Below are 18,936 nucleotides of genomic sequence, written 5' to 3' on the forward strand. Positions count from 1 at the left end.
CGATGAATTTTGTACTTGGTTACAAAGAGTTTTTGAAGTTTAGAGTTGGTTTTGGTTATAATAATTATTGTTTTGGGTTATAATTGGTATATTTTGCTGCTGTAGTCCCCTAAATGGATTTTTAATTCCTATTAGAGGTAACGCAATATGCTTTTTCATATGAGCGGCTCGAAGGACCAAGTCTGTGGTTTAATCCTAAACCAAAATATGTATTGTGAAAAAAACATTAAGAAACTAAAAAACGTAGCAGTTCCACAGCGAATAGAGAGGGACTGTTATTCGTGACTACAAAACAAAACCGAGCTCGACTCAAAACGTAAAGTTTCAAGCCCCATTTGTTTTATTGTGGCCAACTATCGATTTTCCGGCCCGTTGTGTTCTGTGATTGCGAGTGCGTACCATAGAACATTCTAGTACTGTGTAGCTACAGGTACAGGCTCCACAGCTGCAAACAGACATTTATCAAGCGCAGAGTTTCTAATTTGTAAGGGAAAATGCACTGTCAGAGAAATTGATTAGGTAGATAGATGGATGGGACTACCTTATTTAATTGATTTGTTTCAAGTCAATGCTAATTGCTAAGTCCTTGATTTCCCGTATTCATAAATAAACAGACCAAATAACGTAAGTCCTCCATTACACCAATTTCTCGACTAATAGTGCCTACTTTATTTACTGCCAAGTATTTTTTTTATGAAATAAGGGGGCAAACGAGCAAACGGGTCACCTGATGTAAAGCAACTTCCGTCGCCCATGGACACTCGCAGCATCAGAAGAGCTGCAGGTGCGTTGCCGGCCTTTTTAGAGGGGGAATAGGGTAATAAGGGAGGGTAGGGATGGGAAGGGAAGGGTATAGGGGAGGGTAGGGAAGGAAATAGGGTAGGGGATTGGGCCTCCGGTAAACTCACTCACTCGGTGAAACACAGCGCAAGCGCTGTTTCACCCCGGTTTTCTGTGAGAACGTGGTATTTCTCCGGTCGAGCCGGCCCGTTCGTGCCCACGTCTCTCACGTCAAGTTCGTATTATGCTATATCTATTTGCTATCTTCCCGTTTTGTCCCTTTGTAAAAGCGACAGCAATTATTTTGCAAGACGCAAAAACTAGAACATAGATCTGGCAACCATACTTTAGAAGCTAACATTATAATAGTTGGTATAGCACTGTATTTGTCATAAACACTAGACAGTGTTATAGGTACTTATCCACACTAGTAACACTAGTGAGTAGTGCCATATTGTCGGGGAGCAGGGAGCTGGGAGAGCGCACGCATCTCACGCACGCATTACCATCTCATTATACTGACGCTGGGAAAACTAAACAATGCTTTACTTTCTGTTGCCGAGCGCACGCGAAGGCCGCAGAGGTATACCGTATATAACACAAGAGGTTATACAACTCTGAAGTTAGTAGACTTTTGACGAGAAGCCTAAAAGCTAGCGCGTGACGCGTTGGAGAAAATGAACATTCACTTTGGCTTTGGCTTATCTGAATGAACGCTAAAATCGAAATCTTATAAGAAGTTATGTGACAAAGTTCTACGAATAAGAAAGATTTTACATTTATGTGTGACTCGAACAACGCTAACTGCATGTTTAGTAAATCAATCACGTAAAAAGGCTTGCTCTGTTTTCGTATTATATAGCATTTATCGCCTAAATAGTTAATACAATACACGTATAGCCTTATACTTTTTTGAACATGTTCCTTACATTTCGAACATGATTTATTAGCTTTTGATTCCCAACCACAACAAAACATGTATGACTTATGAGTCAATCTGTGATACAACCTGCAAGGTACAATAGGTCCTGTACCTGTGAGGACAATGGGACTAGATGACACGGCATATCAGGTTCCCATATGCGTTCAGATTCATAATATGACTTTTATTTTGTTGGTATTAAGGTCGTTTCAGAGGTAGTATAACTCCGAACGCAATGCAGATTTACTATAATATTGTATACGTAGGTTACTTGTTCAACTTGTCTTCGGAACTTTAAAACAACTTATGAATGAGCGTTTTACATAAATTGTATTAAATAAGTGGTAAAGTAACAATTTAGAATGAAAATGATTATAACTAGTTAGGTTATCCTTAACAGGTGATAATGAATTATAAAGTGATGATAAGAGGTCTCATTTAGAAGGTTAGCTTTAAAGAAAACTGCAAAAATGTTAAAGCAAATTGGAACTTACAGTTGATAGCACTAAGTCGAGTACATAATATAAAGTGGCAGGCATTTGATAATATCAACCTATCCCGTATTCTCACAGCCCACTGCGACGGTTGAGTTATGTAAATGCCGCATTGAAATTGCAGACTGGCCCCTACTTATCTATAAGTTATAGGTACGTCTGTCTCCACACTCCGCCGTCTACAGGAAACGTCGCCTCACTTGTCTGTGAGGTTCCCATTTAAAACCCGCCTTTTGTATAGACAGCTAGAGGCATTTTAGTTATGGTGAATTTCAATAGTCTACCACTTAATGACATAACACATTTACTACTATCGTCATCAGTCTATCGCTGTCTGCTGTTTCCTCAAAGACAGTTCAATCCCTATTTTGGGCAGCCTTTATCCATCCGTATTCTATAAGAGCTATCCATATTTTATAACTAATAAGAGTAAACATTACATATTTTCTGATTTCATCCTTGACGTGGAACTTTTGTGAATCGTTTATTCATATCGATGGACAACGTGTTTACCTTAAACCCGGAAAATTCGCTCTTATAGAAGGTAAAAGAGGTGTCTAAAGTCCGAACTCCCAGTCTACGTGACCATGGTTATTTCCTATGCGCGATGGAGCGAGGAACAATGAAGTGTGTTGGCGGCTCGGCCGTCACCGTCCGCCGCACAGATTACGGGCAGCTGGGGATGTGGTGGCGTTTTTGTGTGCTTAAGTAATGCAGACGTGAATACTAATTACAAGTCTACGTGGTCTACAATCTGTGACGTGTGACTTCGTCGAAGACTTGGCTCAGCTAACGTTTCAAGTTACGGTATCGTCTGGGTGCGATATAACCTAGGAATTTATCTGATTATCTTACGTTTATAAGCATTGTTTTTGCATAATGGCCGTGATTACTGAGTAACATACCTTTATTATTATTTTTTTTACATGGGAAAATGCATTACGCATCACTGGCGGATTGGGGACATCGGCCGGGGTATGTGGGACTCTCCGAGGAACTACCCTCTAAAACCCCATGGTGCTCCACTCACCCGCTTAGGCAAAGTTACGGGCACGATCAACCCACCGCAACTTTACCAAACTGAGTAACATACCTAGCGATATTTTATGACGCACTACAGTTCTTGCACGACTTTCCCGCTTTCCGTGCAGACTGACACTTCGCTTACTAGCGACGATATAATAAAAGTTTCTTGCAGACTAGCACCGCCACAGTAGAAATGCGAAAGAATAGAAACCTAATTTTAGGGACAAACAAACGGAACTTTAAAGAAATTCTTACTATGGTAGATACTGACCTTGTTTAACCGACACGTATTTGTCATTGAGGGCGGCGACGAAGGCGGCCTGGGGGAGGGAGTCCTCGAGCGAGAACAGCTCGTCCCGGGTGACGGCGGTGGAGCGCGTCTTCAGCACCGCCTTGGAGCCGATGGGGGCGAGGTACGCGCCGGCCGAGTCCCGCAGCGCCAGCGAGCCCGCGTGGTACTCCGCGCTGAACAGGCATTCCGAGGTGCATGTGTCCAGAAGCTGCAGACAAGGATTAACGGTGATATTTGTTGGTACAGAAGATTGTTGAAATAATACATTAAAGGAGAGTGAAGATCTGGATCAGATATACAAATCATCAAAAGATACCGGATAGGACGGCTTGTTCGGGTGATGAGGAGTAAGAGACAAGCTCTCATCTTTCACTTTATTGATCACAATTAACATCATTGTTATGCGCCACATACGTGGAGGATTATTTTAACTTTGAAGTCCCAAAAGGCGCCAGTGTTGGCACATATGTCTTAGCCCTCAAAATTCAAACATGTATTTTATCTACTTTGTGTTCCAAATAAAATATTATAAATGTCAATTTTATGTTAAATAAGGATGAATCTCCAGATGCAAATATTTGTATCACTGCTGAATAAACTAACCAGAAGTTGTTGGCAACTATCAGAAAATGGCCAATCTCACCTTGCCACCAGCGCTGAGGTATTTGTTGTTGCATGTGTGCAGGGCGTATTTGCCGCCCTCGTCGGCGCGGAACTCCAACGTGAAGAGCGTGTCCTCGCCCCACGGCACGTTCGCGTCCACGTGGATCTCGTCCAGGGATTCCGACAGGTGCGCGAAACGTTTGCGACCGATCGAGCGGAGGTTCACCTGGGGGAGAAAAAAATTAAGTCTTCTGGAACGTAAAACTGAACTACAGGCATGACAACAGTACTGACACAAAAGAAACTGCCGTGCTGATTGTGCTGATAGCCTAGGGATTCTTTTAATAATAATAAATATCTAATAATGATTTGTAGAGCCTTTGCAAGATCTGTGCAACAAGAAAGTTGAACGGTTTCAGAACTTTGATAGAGTTTATTTGCAATTTCTCTCAGAAAAGAATGCTGTTATTATCCTCCTAAGTCCTAATATACTCCTTATGCACTTAAGAAATTACTAGTGTTCTAAATTCTATGAAGTGTATTGCCATGTGTATACTATCTTGTTAAAACTGTGTAAGCTCTTACCTGCGGGCGAGCAGCCAGATGCACGTGCCACAGCTCGGCGTCTCCGGGCACCTTGGCGGTGCAGGTGAGCTTGTCGGAGCTGGAGCCCAGGAAGTAGCCGCGCTCCACGTTGCGCAGCGCCCACCGCCCGCTGCCGTCGTCGGACACGCTAGAAAAGGGAGAGGTTAGTTGCTGACAAAAGACACAAAAGAGCAAAAAAATTTGAAGGAACAGCGCAATATCCAGTTTTGGGACTCTTGAAAGGCTAAAAGGCCTAGTATGAATGCTAAATTGAGAAAAATGCAAAAATGGAATGAATTTGTCCATTTGTGTTCACTCTTGACTTAAACACTGACTTCATTTAACGTACTTAAGAAAAGTTAGTCTAGTAAGATCTACAAGCTCAAGAACTAACAATTATTTAACAACACAATTATTTCGACGAATAAGCAAGCAAAGTCTGAGGCTCTATCTAGAGCCATAATATTATTATCAATAATATACCAATTAACACTATTAACAACACTAATTCCTAAATTATTTCGACAAATGAGCTAAGTCTGAGGCTCTATCTAGATTCTAGAGCCATAATATTATTATCATTTATCAATATTGATTATGCCAATTAACACACTAAGTATTTCCATTTCTCGCAAACGGACACTTTTTAAACAAAGGCAGAAAAATAATTCATCTTGGAGACAACATAAAAGGCAAATCACTCTTCCAGCCGAGAGCTGAGTGGCTGAGGGCTCTTCAGACACCTCAGGGAGAGGTCTCGACTTGCCAATCACATCCTCGTTACGTGCTGATTAGATCTATATCTACTACAAACAACTCGATGGGATTCTAAGCAGTCTTCAAACAGAATTTCACTGGAGGTAATATTAGTGAACCACAGAAAAAGGGATATTTAGGTATTTACGATCGATTAATTGTTTAATTAAAACTATTAAAGGAAATATTGACAAAATGTGAGAACAACAGCTTCAGTGCCTCCCTGTTCGATCTCGTGACTCGTGTAATTAGCTGCCTCCCAAAATTGTTTCAATAATTTCGAAACGTACTCAAGCAAGCAAACATACCAAATAATTTCTGATGATATAAATACAGTAAAAAGTGCTTTTGTTTAATGGATTTTCAATTCTCACGCGATTGGAGGGTGTGGTAGGTATTAGCAATAAATATTGATCACATGACGGTCCCGTTGTGTCTGTGAGAACTCCGACAGGAAACAAACGGCTCAGAAGCCCATTCAAATATTTACTTAAAACGATAACATACATCCGCGACACATTCACTGACCGAATAATTGGAAACTTTTATAAAGAAGTGCTAAATGAATCATCATTGTAAGATGAAATTATTTAACTGGCAATATTCACAGACCAGTAAATATTCCTTAGTCTATGCAATATTGATGAATGATGGTAAAGTCCGGCGCGAGTGATAAAGACATGTACGGTATGGATAAATTATGGATAAATTTTAACATACTCCTTATAACCTATATAACTTCATGTATACGTGGGAGAGCCGTGCTTCGGCACGAATGGGCCGGCTCGACCGGAGAAATACCACGTTCTCATAGAAAACCGGCGTGAAACAGCGCTTGCGCTGTGTTTCGCCGAGTGAGTGAGTTTACCGGAGGCCCAATCCCCTACCATATTCCCTTCCCTACCCTCCCCTATTACCCTGTTCCCTCTTAAAAGGCCGACAACGCACTTGCAGCTCTTCTAATGCTGCGAGAGTGGGCGACGGAAGTTGCTTTCCATCAAGTGACCCGTTTGCTCGTTTGCCCTCTTATTTCATTAAAAAAAACTTGTCTAAATTAGTGCTAACTTTGTCTGTTTATTGTCTAGTCGAATGACTAGACAATAAACAGACAAAGTTAGCACTAATTTAGAGTCTTCAGAATTGAAGAAACCATTGACGGTTCAGAAATCGGAATAGCGCAATAAACATGAAAGTTCAAAGACTCATTCCATAGTCATTACTCATTACTCATTAGTACCAGACATCAGTAGAACCTCGAGATGTATAATAAAAGTGCAATAGTCATCAACATAGAAACGAACTCATTAGTCGCATCGGGATGCGGCCACGATGCGGCGCAGGGGAAAGTCATCTCTAGACCGCCATGATTTGACACTTTACACCGAAAGTTCGCTTTCTAAGTGATCTGCACAATTCGATATTGAGTTCTATTCGGAACGTGCACGTCAGTAGTGACACATTTCAAAGTTTTAGGGGCATGTGTCAAAAAATAAACAACAAGAGTTTGTTTATTTTGTAAATAATAAAGCAAATAAAATATATAGAACAATAATTAATGGTATTTGGGTTATATTTAGTTAAAAACTACTTGTGGAGAATGAATATAATCATAAAAAACTGGTTTTGAGAGTGTAAAACACTCTTTAAGTTCAAGGCCCAATCTATGCTAAAATGAAATAAATTGGTGTTAGCAGGACATGTAAGGGATGTAGAAGAGCTAAGAACTAATGGCAATGTTTTATTTAATACGAGCCAATATAATTCGCCGAACATCGGTGACTTTAGCAAACTATAAAACAAGTTCAACCGTAAGTACTCAACCAACCAAAAAACGTAACTAAACATTTGCATAAAGCAAGTCTAAACCTTTATATTCATTCTTACAGGTAGATAATAATGATCGGCTTGTTGCTGGAGTAAAATGCAGCTGCGTTTATAACTAGAGCGGCAAGTGCAAACATACTGTTTTAATCAGTAACAAAAATATGAGCAATACTTTATACTTGAAAAAATAAATGTAATGTTTTTAAAAATCTTGTTTTATTTATTTTCACAACATAAATACTCTTGAAGAAAATCGGAGTCTATAAGTTTACTAAAACACTGCAAACATTCTTCATGTTTCTGAGTTACACTTTCAATAAATGAGTTTCTAAAATAGTAACATAGAATATCATTGCTTTCAATATGGATTCTTACTCGAGCAATATCATAAGTCCTTTCGGTATCCTCTTGAGAGTACTCGTTTTATTTTGCTCAAAATAGGGGCATAATAATTTTAACTTTTTACCCCTTTCAGCTAAAACTTGCTTACTTGAAAACCTTTTTCATTCAAAACTCTATCTCCAGCTTCTAAAAGATCAATTAAACCAGATGTAGTATCTGGTTTATCGTCATTTGTGAGTCACTGTTTCTTCCACCTGATAGGTACCTACTTTGAATTTAAATGAAATATTCTATAAAACTATCACGGCAAGTTTTGTCCAGAGAGAGAGAGACCACGGTGATCCATCATTCATCAACACTAAAATAATAGGTAGGTATTAATAGCTTTGTAAAATGCAACTCAAATAAAATTGACTTGATAATGCAATTTTAGGTTATATCGAATCACATACTTTTTCTTTGTTACAGCAGCTATCCATTTATATATGATCTAATTTCCTAGTGGGTTTAGGAAAAACATTAAATTTGTATACTGACTACCTATTTCTGTTGTTATTTTTGCAGTCTACAATACAAAAACAATTAAGAGGATACCACAGCGGCTAGAGAAATGAAAAAAAAGTACGTGTAATATCTATAGCTGTCTCCCTTACCTCAAGCCTATACCGCAGAACGCGATAGAGACAACTGCAGAAAATCCAGAAAATCAACGATTCGTTGTCCCCTGATTCCTTCTCCAAAACTTAACCGATTTAAGTACTTTTTTCATTAAAGATTAAAAAAAGGCTTGAGCTGTGTTCCTATGTTTTGCTTTTTTTGTATAATCTATCCAAATCTGTTTTCTGGACGTTTGAACACAGTGGAAAATCTGGCCATTTTTTTGGGTTTTTGAACGTTCATATCTTATTTAATAATTAAATTATGAAAAAAAAGAAAACATAGGGACATTGTATTAGTGGCCGTAGATATTCAGGAAAAAAATTATAACTCTACTAGCATTATCCAGGGAGGAAACAGGGGACAACGTTTGTATGGAAAAAATGGCGGTGTGGAATCCTCTTAAGACCAATTTCTGAAAATTTCAAAACAAGATTGACAAGTTTGTTTGACTATTAGCTGAGCCTCTTTTTTTGCATATTTTTGCCGCGGCAAGCGCGGCAATCGCTTTCTTTACCCCCTCCACCGACTTCGCACGCTCCGAATAGATGTGTCATATCATTTTACATGTCTGACTGGATGTTAACAGCAAATTGGTTAAGGCGAAATTCGTATATCGCGCGTAAACTCTACATTTTTTCGAAATAAAAGCTTCTAAAGTATATCTATAAGTTATAACACATCCAAATGCGTTCATTGGTTTAGGCGTGAGGAGGTAACAAATTTTAGGTACTTTATCATGGATGGATAGTGGATAGAAATAAAATTTCGCACTGTAAATTTCCCTAACTATGAACTCAATGAAGCCTTTGGGAAAGCCTTTTTTTAAAGAAAAGCGTTTGCCATCTATTTTATTCTATTTGTTTTTTGAAAAGTCAAACCTTCTCTAGACTTTTAAGACTACTCAAAGGCTTTGAGAAGTCTTAAAAGTCTTGAGAAGGCCTTTGAGAAGTCTTAAAAGTCTTGAGAAGGTTTGACTTTTCATAAAAACAAATAAGTACTTAGATAAAATAGATAGCAAACGCTCATCTCCGAGCAACGCTGCGGGTAACAGCAAGTTACCTAATACAATTATTTCCAAATTATTGCTCAGCTAAGGGGAAGTGACACGCGCCGAAATCGTTTTCAGAATACTAAACAGAGTCCTTCATCCCCTCATGCTAACGAGGGTGAATCTTAAACAATTAACAAACAAAACTCATCTTTAATTACATGCTGGGAGAGTTCAGATTTGAAAGTTTCTTTTTGTCCCCAACATTTGACTAAACAAGTTTTTTCTTGAGGTTTTTATTCGAAAACAAATTGTGGATATGGGGCTTCTTCGACGAAAACAGATGAATGAGCTCTTCATCATAATATATTTCTTTAAAAAAATATTGAATGTTCATATTACTTATATTGACATAAAAAATCGGTCAAGTCCGAGTCGAACTCGCGCACGAAGGGTTCCGTACTGATACAGAGCAAAAATAGGTCAAAAATTGTGTTTTTTTGTATGGGCCCCCCTTAATATTTTATTTTATTTTATATTATAATTAAATATAAAAGTACACATAATATAAGAAGAGAATTTATGAAAAATTCAATAGCCTACCTAAGAGATATTGATATAGAGTGAAAGAGGCCGAAAAAATCACGCTTGTTGTTTGGGAGCCCCCCTTAAATATTAATTTTATTTTGTTTTCAGTATTTGTTGTTATAGCGGCAACATATATATACAATCTGTGAAATTTTCAGAAGTCTAGCTAAAGCGGTTCTTGAGATACAGCCTGGAGACACACAGACAGACGGACAGACAATGAAGTCTTAGTAATAGGGTCCCGTTTTTACCCTTATATTATATATTAGATAGAGTTATTTATAATTTGGCCGGTAGAAAGTTCCACTTACAAAATATATCTTTCGTTTTCATAAAGAGGACTTAAAAGTTAGAAGTTGTTTTAGACAATATCTAGTTATTCTAAATCTAGAGACTAGAACCAAAGTTTCAACTTTCAATTTTATCAACATTATAAACCCCATTTTGCCACTAAGGCCAACATTCGCATCGTAACAACTTTGTTCAAGTTGTTTTAACAATAATTGTCTGTTGAAGTGGAGCGCGTTGGACAAACAAACAACAAAACGATGACGACAAGAGAGTGGCGTGAGTCAGAAGACGGGCTGACTCACAAGTCACAACATCCCTTCGAGATAGGTCATGTTTATCATAAACTTTCGTAGGTTTTGTTATAATAAAGGGAGGACATTCATTAATAATAATTATTATGAGGGACAACAACAAACAAAACAAATGAAAGTTTCTGCATCTGCTTTTCTACTAATTGGATTTGTAACGTTTTTCCTGTGAATTAGGGTATAAAAAGGGTGATGTTTTCCCAAGGGGAATAGATGAATCACCTTATACTAGATTACATTAAGGATGGAAGGAAGCATCAAATAGGCGCAGCGCAGACGACAGACTATCCGTGGATCGTGACGCACTTTTTAGTCCGTTGAAATAGTACGTATGCAATTATATGCAGTAACGTGCGTCACGGGTCTGTCGTCTGCGATGCGCCTTAAGCTTAAAGCTGTGATAAAACAAAAGAGCAATGAGGATGCAAAATAACTTCCTCTCTTCGCTTTAGAAGACAATCTACCAATTAACTTCCCATATCCTACCTAAGAACCGTTACGCACATAATAATTTTGGCAGGTAGACCATAAGCCATAAATCTACCTGTCAGCAATTTCCAGGACTTGGCGCCGCGAAGCCGCGAATATGTTCCTTCCTGTTGAGTCACGAATTACCATGACGGAGGAAATGTCCTACGTGGTACCAGACAACGCTATTACCTATTCTTGTTCTAGACGTGTTTTGTCGTCATATAGCATTGTGGAATAAAAACACTTCATACTAAGTATGCCAATGCCAATACTATCGGTAAAATTGGCATACTGGCTACTCATCAGAAAGTATGAATATATAGTTAACCTAAAAGTAACCAAAAACAATTGGACAAAATCGCCATTAGCAAGAATGGTCAAAGTTGGAGGGCTATTGAAAACCATAAACCACAGACAGGCAGGCATCTAGATTTTAAATATTATATTTGTCTAATGTAACTTATGCACCTTGCAAAACTTTCTTCATTGTGTTACTAGTATGGTAAGAGATCATACGTAGTACGAACAATTTAGATCAGAACAGAAATGCATAAGAATTCGGACTAACAATTTATAATTTGCCAAAACAAAGATATCTCCTTGCTCAATAATGTAGAAATTCTAAAGTTTCCTACGTAAGCGACCTCATTCGTGATCTTGTTAGATGTGGAACCGATGTGGGTCAACAGCTCTAACCACAGAGAATTACTGACTAAATTATAATATGTCATCTCAACTAAGTGGATCTAGAATATAATTTGAACAAAAGTAGGAAATGAGTTGAATATTGTAGAGAAAATTGTTAGTAATAATACTCATCTTCCTTGAGGTAAGATTTCATTCCATCGACCAGGAAACCCAAGAACAATTTAAAAATTTTCATGCTAAATGTATATTGATTTATACGTGGGAGAGCCATGCTTTGGCACGAATGGGCCGGCTCGACCGGAGAAATACCACGTTCTCACAGAAAACCGGCGTGAAACAGCGCTTGCGCTATGTTTCGTCGAGTGAGTGAGTTTACCGGAGGCCCAATCCCCTACCCTATTCCCCTCTCTACCCTCCCCTATTCCCTTCCTTACCCTATTAACCTATTCCCTCTTAAAAGGCCGGCAACGCACTTGCAGCTCTTCTGATGCTGCGAGTGTCCATGGGCGACGGAAGTTGCTTTCCATCAGGTGACCCGTTTGCTCGTTTGCCCCCTTATTTCATTTAAAAAAAAATGAATTTTTGTGGCTCATGTTATGATTGTCTAATGTCCGTCAAATCAAATGGTGAATGAGCACTTCAAAGAAGTTCTGTGAATGCTAATCTTTTATTTTTGAATTCGTACATGCAAAGGCTTTGGACCATTCTGCCACCAACGGCATTAAGCTTGTATGTGGCATCATGGCATGGCAGGACCAAAAGACTCACCTGATCTGGAACTTGCTGCCGGGCTCCTTTTCCTCGGACTCGCAAGTGACGTTGCCGAAGGTGTCCACCGCCAGGTACTTGTCCAGGTGCGACCGCAGGTAGATCATACCTGGGGATAGGACCAGGGGTTATTATACGGTATAACTTATACTAAGAAATGAAGATTAAAAGCTGGATTAATGTTGTCTTTGTCACATACGTTGGGAAAACTATAGGGTACTAGATGACGCTTGCAACCCAGCTTTTTTTTTATGAAATAAGGGGGCAAACGAGCAAACGGGTCACGTGATGGAAAGCAACTTCCGTCGCCCATGGACACTCGCAGCATCAGAAGAGCTGCAGGTGCGTTGCCGGCCTTCTAAGGGGTAATAGGGGAGGGTAGGGAAAGGAAAAGGGTAGGGGATTGGGCCTCCGGTAAACTCACTTACTCGGCGAAACACAGCGGAAGCGCTGTTTCACGCCGGTTTTCTGTGAGGACGTGGTATCTCTCCGGTCGAGCCGGCCCATTCGTGCCGAAGCATGGCTCTCCCACGTCAAAAAGTGGGAGAGCCATGCTTCGGCACGTCACGTCAGCTGCGCCAAAATTGTTGCGCCAACCCAGTTGCGTGGGTACTGGGAACCGTACATTTTCCCAGGATAAAAAGTAGGTTATGTCCATTTCCGGGACTCAAAGTAGGTATCCCCATACCAAACAGCAAAATCGTTTCAGCGGTTCGGGCGTAGAGGTAACAGACAGACAGACAGACAGACATACTTTCGCATTTATAATAAGTATTAGTATGGAAGTATGGATATTAAAGAAAGTCTAGATTAATGCTGTATTTGTCTTGTACGTTGGGAAAACTATTGGAAATATGGCAGCCAGGTGAGCCAGGGTTGGTTTATTCTTGTATTATCTAAAATTTATAAGACCGATAGAGTATGCAGTCAATGCAATAATAACATTATTTTTTACAGGCCAGGGAAGGCCTGTAAAACCCCATCTCACGTTGAGGTCTTGAGGATGGATCAGCCCCAGCAGTCACAACTCACAACTGTCGATTGTAGCCGATAATACCGCGCGATATGTTTCAGATGGCAAGATAGATCCTTCTTGGCCTTTTGACCTTTGGCTGGCTATTCGCCAAAGATCGAATTGGAAACAAAGGTCGCTATCCTAAATTGACCTTTTGGCACGGAATAAATTATAACGCTCCATGCAACAGGGTTTGCCTTTTTAGACAAATTTTAAAATAGGCAAAAAAGTATTTAAAATAAAAATAATTGAATTGTATGTTACATCGTTAATGTCGTTAATAAAAATAGCTCAAGTTAAAAATAATTAAGATTTCTCAATAAAATATCACAATTAAATTATTTACTTGTACTTAATTCAATAATTAAATAATAGTCAATTAAAATTAATTATAGATGCGTTTAATTTATCAATTACTTTAAGTGTTGTTGGAAGAGATAAAAAAGTTGTTGGAAAAGATAAAGAGTGAAGATTGAGGACTGAAGAGGTACAGCGGAAGACACTTCATTTCGATTCATTTATCGTAAGTGATGAGTTCTTTAATGAATTGCCGCTTGACAACCTCTTAATTCATCATTCAACTTGAAATTTAATGCTTGTTCAAGTAAAAATTATGAGCGTATCACTGCTTTGTATTGAAAATCGATGACACAAAAAAGAAACAAGGGAAAAATTCAATTAAAATATTATTTAACCTGACGACATAATATTATGACATGGTTTACCATCTCCACGTGGTTTAACCCTTTTATTATTTATCGAAATCGGGTATGTAGTTTAAATGGGCTAGATGCGACTTTTGGCGATACAAAAAACACTTAAAATGCTAAATTTGCCCTTATTTTCGGCTTCGACCCTGCGGAGACCCGTCACAAGCGCAGTGGTCAAAATTCCCCCTTTTCAAAAGTTAAGAATAGCAAAGACGAGTATGTTGACAAGTGAATGATTAACAACAAAGAGAAGAGAAAGGCGTAAGTGGACAGTCCACTTATTACGAGGGCTCTCCAAGTCCAGGCCGAGCTAACGGGGCCGATGCACAGACAATTTGCAAAGCTTTTGACCTGAACTTTGAGAATTAGGTCAGTATTTCAGATCAACGTGAACTTTATAAACGTTGTACAACATTCGAAATGAATACTTAAAACGATAAATGCTAGGTTTTTCTATAGGGTAAAAAATGAACAACAAAAATTAACAACGTTATCGAAAAAGGTCCTTTATTGAAGGGAATGATGAAATAGAGAGCGAAAACTATTCAATTACAGTCAAAATATTAGAGAAACTAAAAAAGGAAATATGAAAGTTCTACAAAAGAAACGCTTTTCTAAATAAAGAATGAATTTAAAAATGACGATGACGATGGCAAGAGAAAGAAAACTTAAATCATTGAGAATTTAATCAACAACTTTCCTATCTTGTAGGCATATTAATTAAGAGGGCGACTAACCCCAAAAATCAAACATCGTCCTTCTCTCTTCACACTCACGCCCGTCTTCCATATACCAGGTGAAAAAGAACGACGATTCATCGCCAAATTAGTTTTTTCTCAATGACTCGATAAATATACAACATTTTAAAAATCCGCTAGGTCGATCTCTCAATGATAGAATTTTATGCAATGTGTTAAAATATTAACTTAGTTCAATGCACGGTTATGGCAATAAATGAAAAATTCGTGAAAATTAGATGCATCTTTGTGATTTTTTTCTATCGAGAAAATTTTAAGATCTCGTGTTTTTGCTCAGATCGAATTCTCGGAAATATAATGTAGTATCTAATTTTAGAAAATGAAACAATTCGGAGCTTATTTTCAAGTATAAAAATGAATTATAAAATCGACACTTTAGGGTTAGTCGCCCCCATAAGAATTTTGATACGTTTCACAATTCACGATAGTCTTCACTGTAGCATTTTCTTATACATTAACTATATCGACTGTGGTAAAAAATTCAAAGCACAGCGTAGCCTTCAGCGCGCATTGAATATGCAGCTGCTTGCATATTAAACCGGCCAGGCTTTACTTCCCAGACATATTCAAATAGCTATTAGTCACCATGTAATCAGCTTTCTGACTGAATTTTAGATAGAATATAGAATAGCATTATAACTATCCGCTTAATAAAGAGTGCTTTTACAACAGCTAAAGTTAGATGAGGGTTGGGATATTGTATTTTACTAGTACAAGAGGTGTTAAACATGAATTTCTACAAAGAACCTACAGCACAAATAATAATAATACTACAATCTAGAATCTAGATGATGCCCGCAACTCCGTTGCGTCAAAACTCGTTTATCGCGCGGGAACCGTACATTTTCCCGGGACAAAAACTATCCTATGTCCTTTCCTGGGACTCAAAGTATCTGCATGCCAAATTTCAGCAAAATCGGTTCAGCGGTTTGGGCGTGAAGAGGTAACAGAGAGACATATTATATATAGACATATGTAACACAAGTAGATGACAACCGCAACTCCGTTGCGCCAAAACTCATTTATCGAGCGTGAACCATACATTTTCCGAGATAAAAACTATCCTATGTCCTTTCTCGGGACTCAAAGTATCTCCATGCCAAATTTCCGCAAAATCGGTTCAGCGGTTCGAGCGTGAAGAGGTAACAGACAGACAGACAGACACACTTTCGCATTTATAATATTAGTATACACAATATTAGTATGGATATAGTAAGGTGGTAATTCGAACACGTTAATTCGAACCCTATCATCATTTTGATCAAGTGGCCTACTTAGAATATACAGAAGCTTGGCTCCTCTCATTCTGAGTTTAACATCTATAATATTATATAAACACCTACTCCAGATTTGCCAGGCTATATAAGTTTTAAAATATTTGGAATAATAGCCAGTCCGTTAATATAAAACCAACTAGCTACGCCTCGCGGTGTTATTCGCGGTTTATTATGGAATAATTGTGATATTTTCTCGCAGTAAAAAGTAGTCTATGTGTTAATCCAGGGTATCAACTATAGCCATACCAAATTTTATTAAAATTGCTCCAGCCGTTTAGGCGTGAAGAAGTAACAAACATACAAACTCATAGACTTTCGCCTTTATAATATTAACTAGCTGTCCCGGCAAACGTTTCTTTGCCATGTAAGTATTTCGCCCGTATTATTTTATTGAAGTGACTAAATAAGTATGTCACCATGGCAACGTCCATCGCTATCCAGTCGCACAAACAATGGTCGCCGTCAGTCTCGACTTGTAATAATTTATTATTATTTATTCAACAAATGCACTTATCAATATAAAAAGTACCTACCCAGTAGCCGATTCTCAGACCCACTGAGTATGCATATAAAATTTGGTTATAATCAGTAAAGCCGTTTCGGAGGAATACGCGGCCTAACATTGTGACACGAGAATTTTATATATAAGATATTATTATGAATGATAGTATGATGAAGTATGATGTCTCACTTCTCATCAGTGACAATCTGTACAGCTAGCGGCAAGTGATGGTTCCCACAGTTTCCGATTGTTACATTAACACACTCACACACTTCACACGGATGACTTTTATAAACATCAGCTTTGTGATGTAGTAGAATATTTTTGCTCTTTTAAACTTTAAATATTTAGAACAACTTTTTGTCTCTTACGGGCCTAATATGAGGACTCCTACAAATATAATATTTCTTTTTCTAACCGCATTATCCTCCTTCCTATCTTACTTTTATCCTACTTCTAATTCTCTACCATTATCTACAAAATTAGCACCTCTTTCAACGTTCCCATTGCATGTGCATGCCAATTGCCAACAAAATGGCTATACATTCAACACCTCGTTTGGGGGTATCGATCGCCCCAGCTGGCGGACCTTGGCCGTGAGGGTGGACTGCCGACCCTCACCAATTACCCCCCCATGCACCTGTTACCCGGTTACCGCTGACATGACCTGTAGGGTGTCGTGATAAGGATCACTTTCCGGGAAAATAACTTTGAAGGGATAGTTTTGCGTGATTCTGTACAATGCAAATGTGTGTATAAATAATGAACATCTGGTATAATGCATCCTCCAACATTTACGTACAATTATTGTACGTACGAGTATATGTTGGAGGATGCATTATACAAGATTGTTCTGCTAATAATACGTGAAAGAGAACGTGGAAAGGTTTTGAATTAGTAATGAAAAACACTACCGTATTTCATAAAGTAGGTTTTAACTTTTAAGTATGAGTTTATTAGTCAAAAATCAAAATTAAGAACATCGATGCTTTGGTTTTTGATTTAATTTATTATACATTGAGAGCCAATGAAGGATGATTCAGCCAATCGATTTTAAAGACTAACAGAATAGGAAATGAACGTACAGAAAATGTCTAAACAAATAATGTTTGTATTCTCCCACAAAACGAAAAACATACATAAGAGCTAACGTCGCAATTAAAATGCAAAAGCCGGGGAAAATGAAAACAGAGGCCAGAGGGGACGGAGCCAAAGTCACAAACAGCCCCCGGCGCCCGGCGGAGAATTGACTTAAAACGTTCAAAAAATTACTTCTTCAATTAATGTCCTCGTACTTTTCAGGATCTAAGCAACCTCATAAAAAAGAAAACATTTGAGACCAGTATTCTACCAGTCCTTACTTATTGGCTGTGAAACTTGGTCATTAACACTTCATCACAGGGAAAAGTTATCAATATGCCAACGTGCTATGGAAAGAAGCATGCTAGAGTTAAAAATCAAAGACAGAGTCAGAAACGTAGATATAAGAGCAAGAACGAAACTCATAGACATTCTTACCCGGATAGATGTCCAAAAATGGAGATGGGCTGGACATATGCTACGCCACCACATTAACAAATGGAGCAAGCAAGCTACTCTCTGGCAACCAAGAGATGGCAGGGGTCGTCAAGTCAGGAGATGGGAAGACGACTTGAAACAGACTGCTGGACCATTCTGGCTGAGAGTAGCAAGGGACAGAACACACTAGAAAGAATTGGAGGAGGCATTTGCCAAACGGCACACCGAACTTAGGGACCTCTTGTAACCCTTTGTTTATGGAATAAAAGGCTATTATTACTTTTCAATGGTAATGCACGAAATTACAGGATCAAAGGCTTTCAGGAAGGAGATAAAATGATATAGACTCGAAATCGAGCGAACCCGTTAAATACATTTCCAACGAAATGCAAAAGCCAACCATCGGCGTTTGAACGTGAACGAGACTGATGTAAAAAAAATATCTAACCTAATCTGTAATCAGCAATCAGCCGACTGGCGTGTACGAGGTCAATAGCCATCTCCACTTCGAACTTTTATTAATATCAAGGTACTTATATAGCCAGTAAAATGCAATTTTTTTTTTAATTTGGTGATTCTACCAAAACTGCGTTTTCCACCGTGCGTTTCTCGCATAACTTTCTGCCGCGCACTGTAAAACTCTGGAACGAACTGTCACCAGCAGTATTTCCCGACCTATACGACCTGCAAACCTTCAAGAAGAGAGCGTATTCCCTCTTAAAAGGCCGGCAACGCACCTGCAGCTCTTCTGATGTTGCGAGTGTCCATGGGCGTCGGTAGTCGCTTTCCATCAGGTGACCCGTTTGCTCG

The 18,936-nt window shown here is 38.7% G+C and overlaps 1 protein-coding gene across 3 annotated transcripts in view; it reads right to left on the minus strand.

Moving 5' to 3' along the window:
- Positions 1-18,936, minus strand: part of LOC121732623 (protein singed) — a 41,334-nt gene that overhangs the window by 3,535 nt on the left and 18,863 nt on the right. For all 3 annotated transcript variants that reach the window (XM_042122574.1, XM_042122573.1, XM_042122572.1), the window contains exons 3-6: positions 12,347-12,455; positions 4,703-4,850; positions 4,158-4,343; positions 3,494-3,722 (exon numbers count right to left, since the gene is read on the minus strand). In XM_042122574.1, the coding sequence (XP_041978508.1) occupies positions 3,494-3,722; positions 4,158-4,343; positions 4,703-4,850; positions 12,347-12,455 (672 nt within the window). The remainder of the gene's footprint in view (positions 1-3,493; positions 3,723-4,157; positions 4,344-4,702; positions 4,851-12,346; positions 12,456-18,936) is intronic.

The sequence above is a fragment of the Aricia agestis genome, chromosome 12 (genome assembly GCF_905147365.1).
Source record: "Aricia agestis chromosome 12, ilAriAges1.1, whole genome shotgun sequence".
NCBI classification, from domain to species: domain Eukaryota; kingdom Metazoa; phylum Arthropoda; class Insecta; order Lepidoptera; family Lycaenidae; genus Aricia; species Aricia agestis.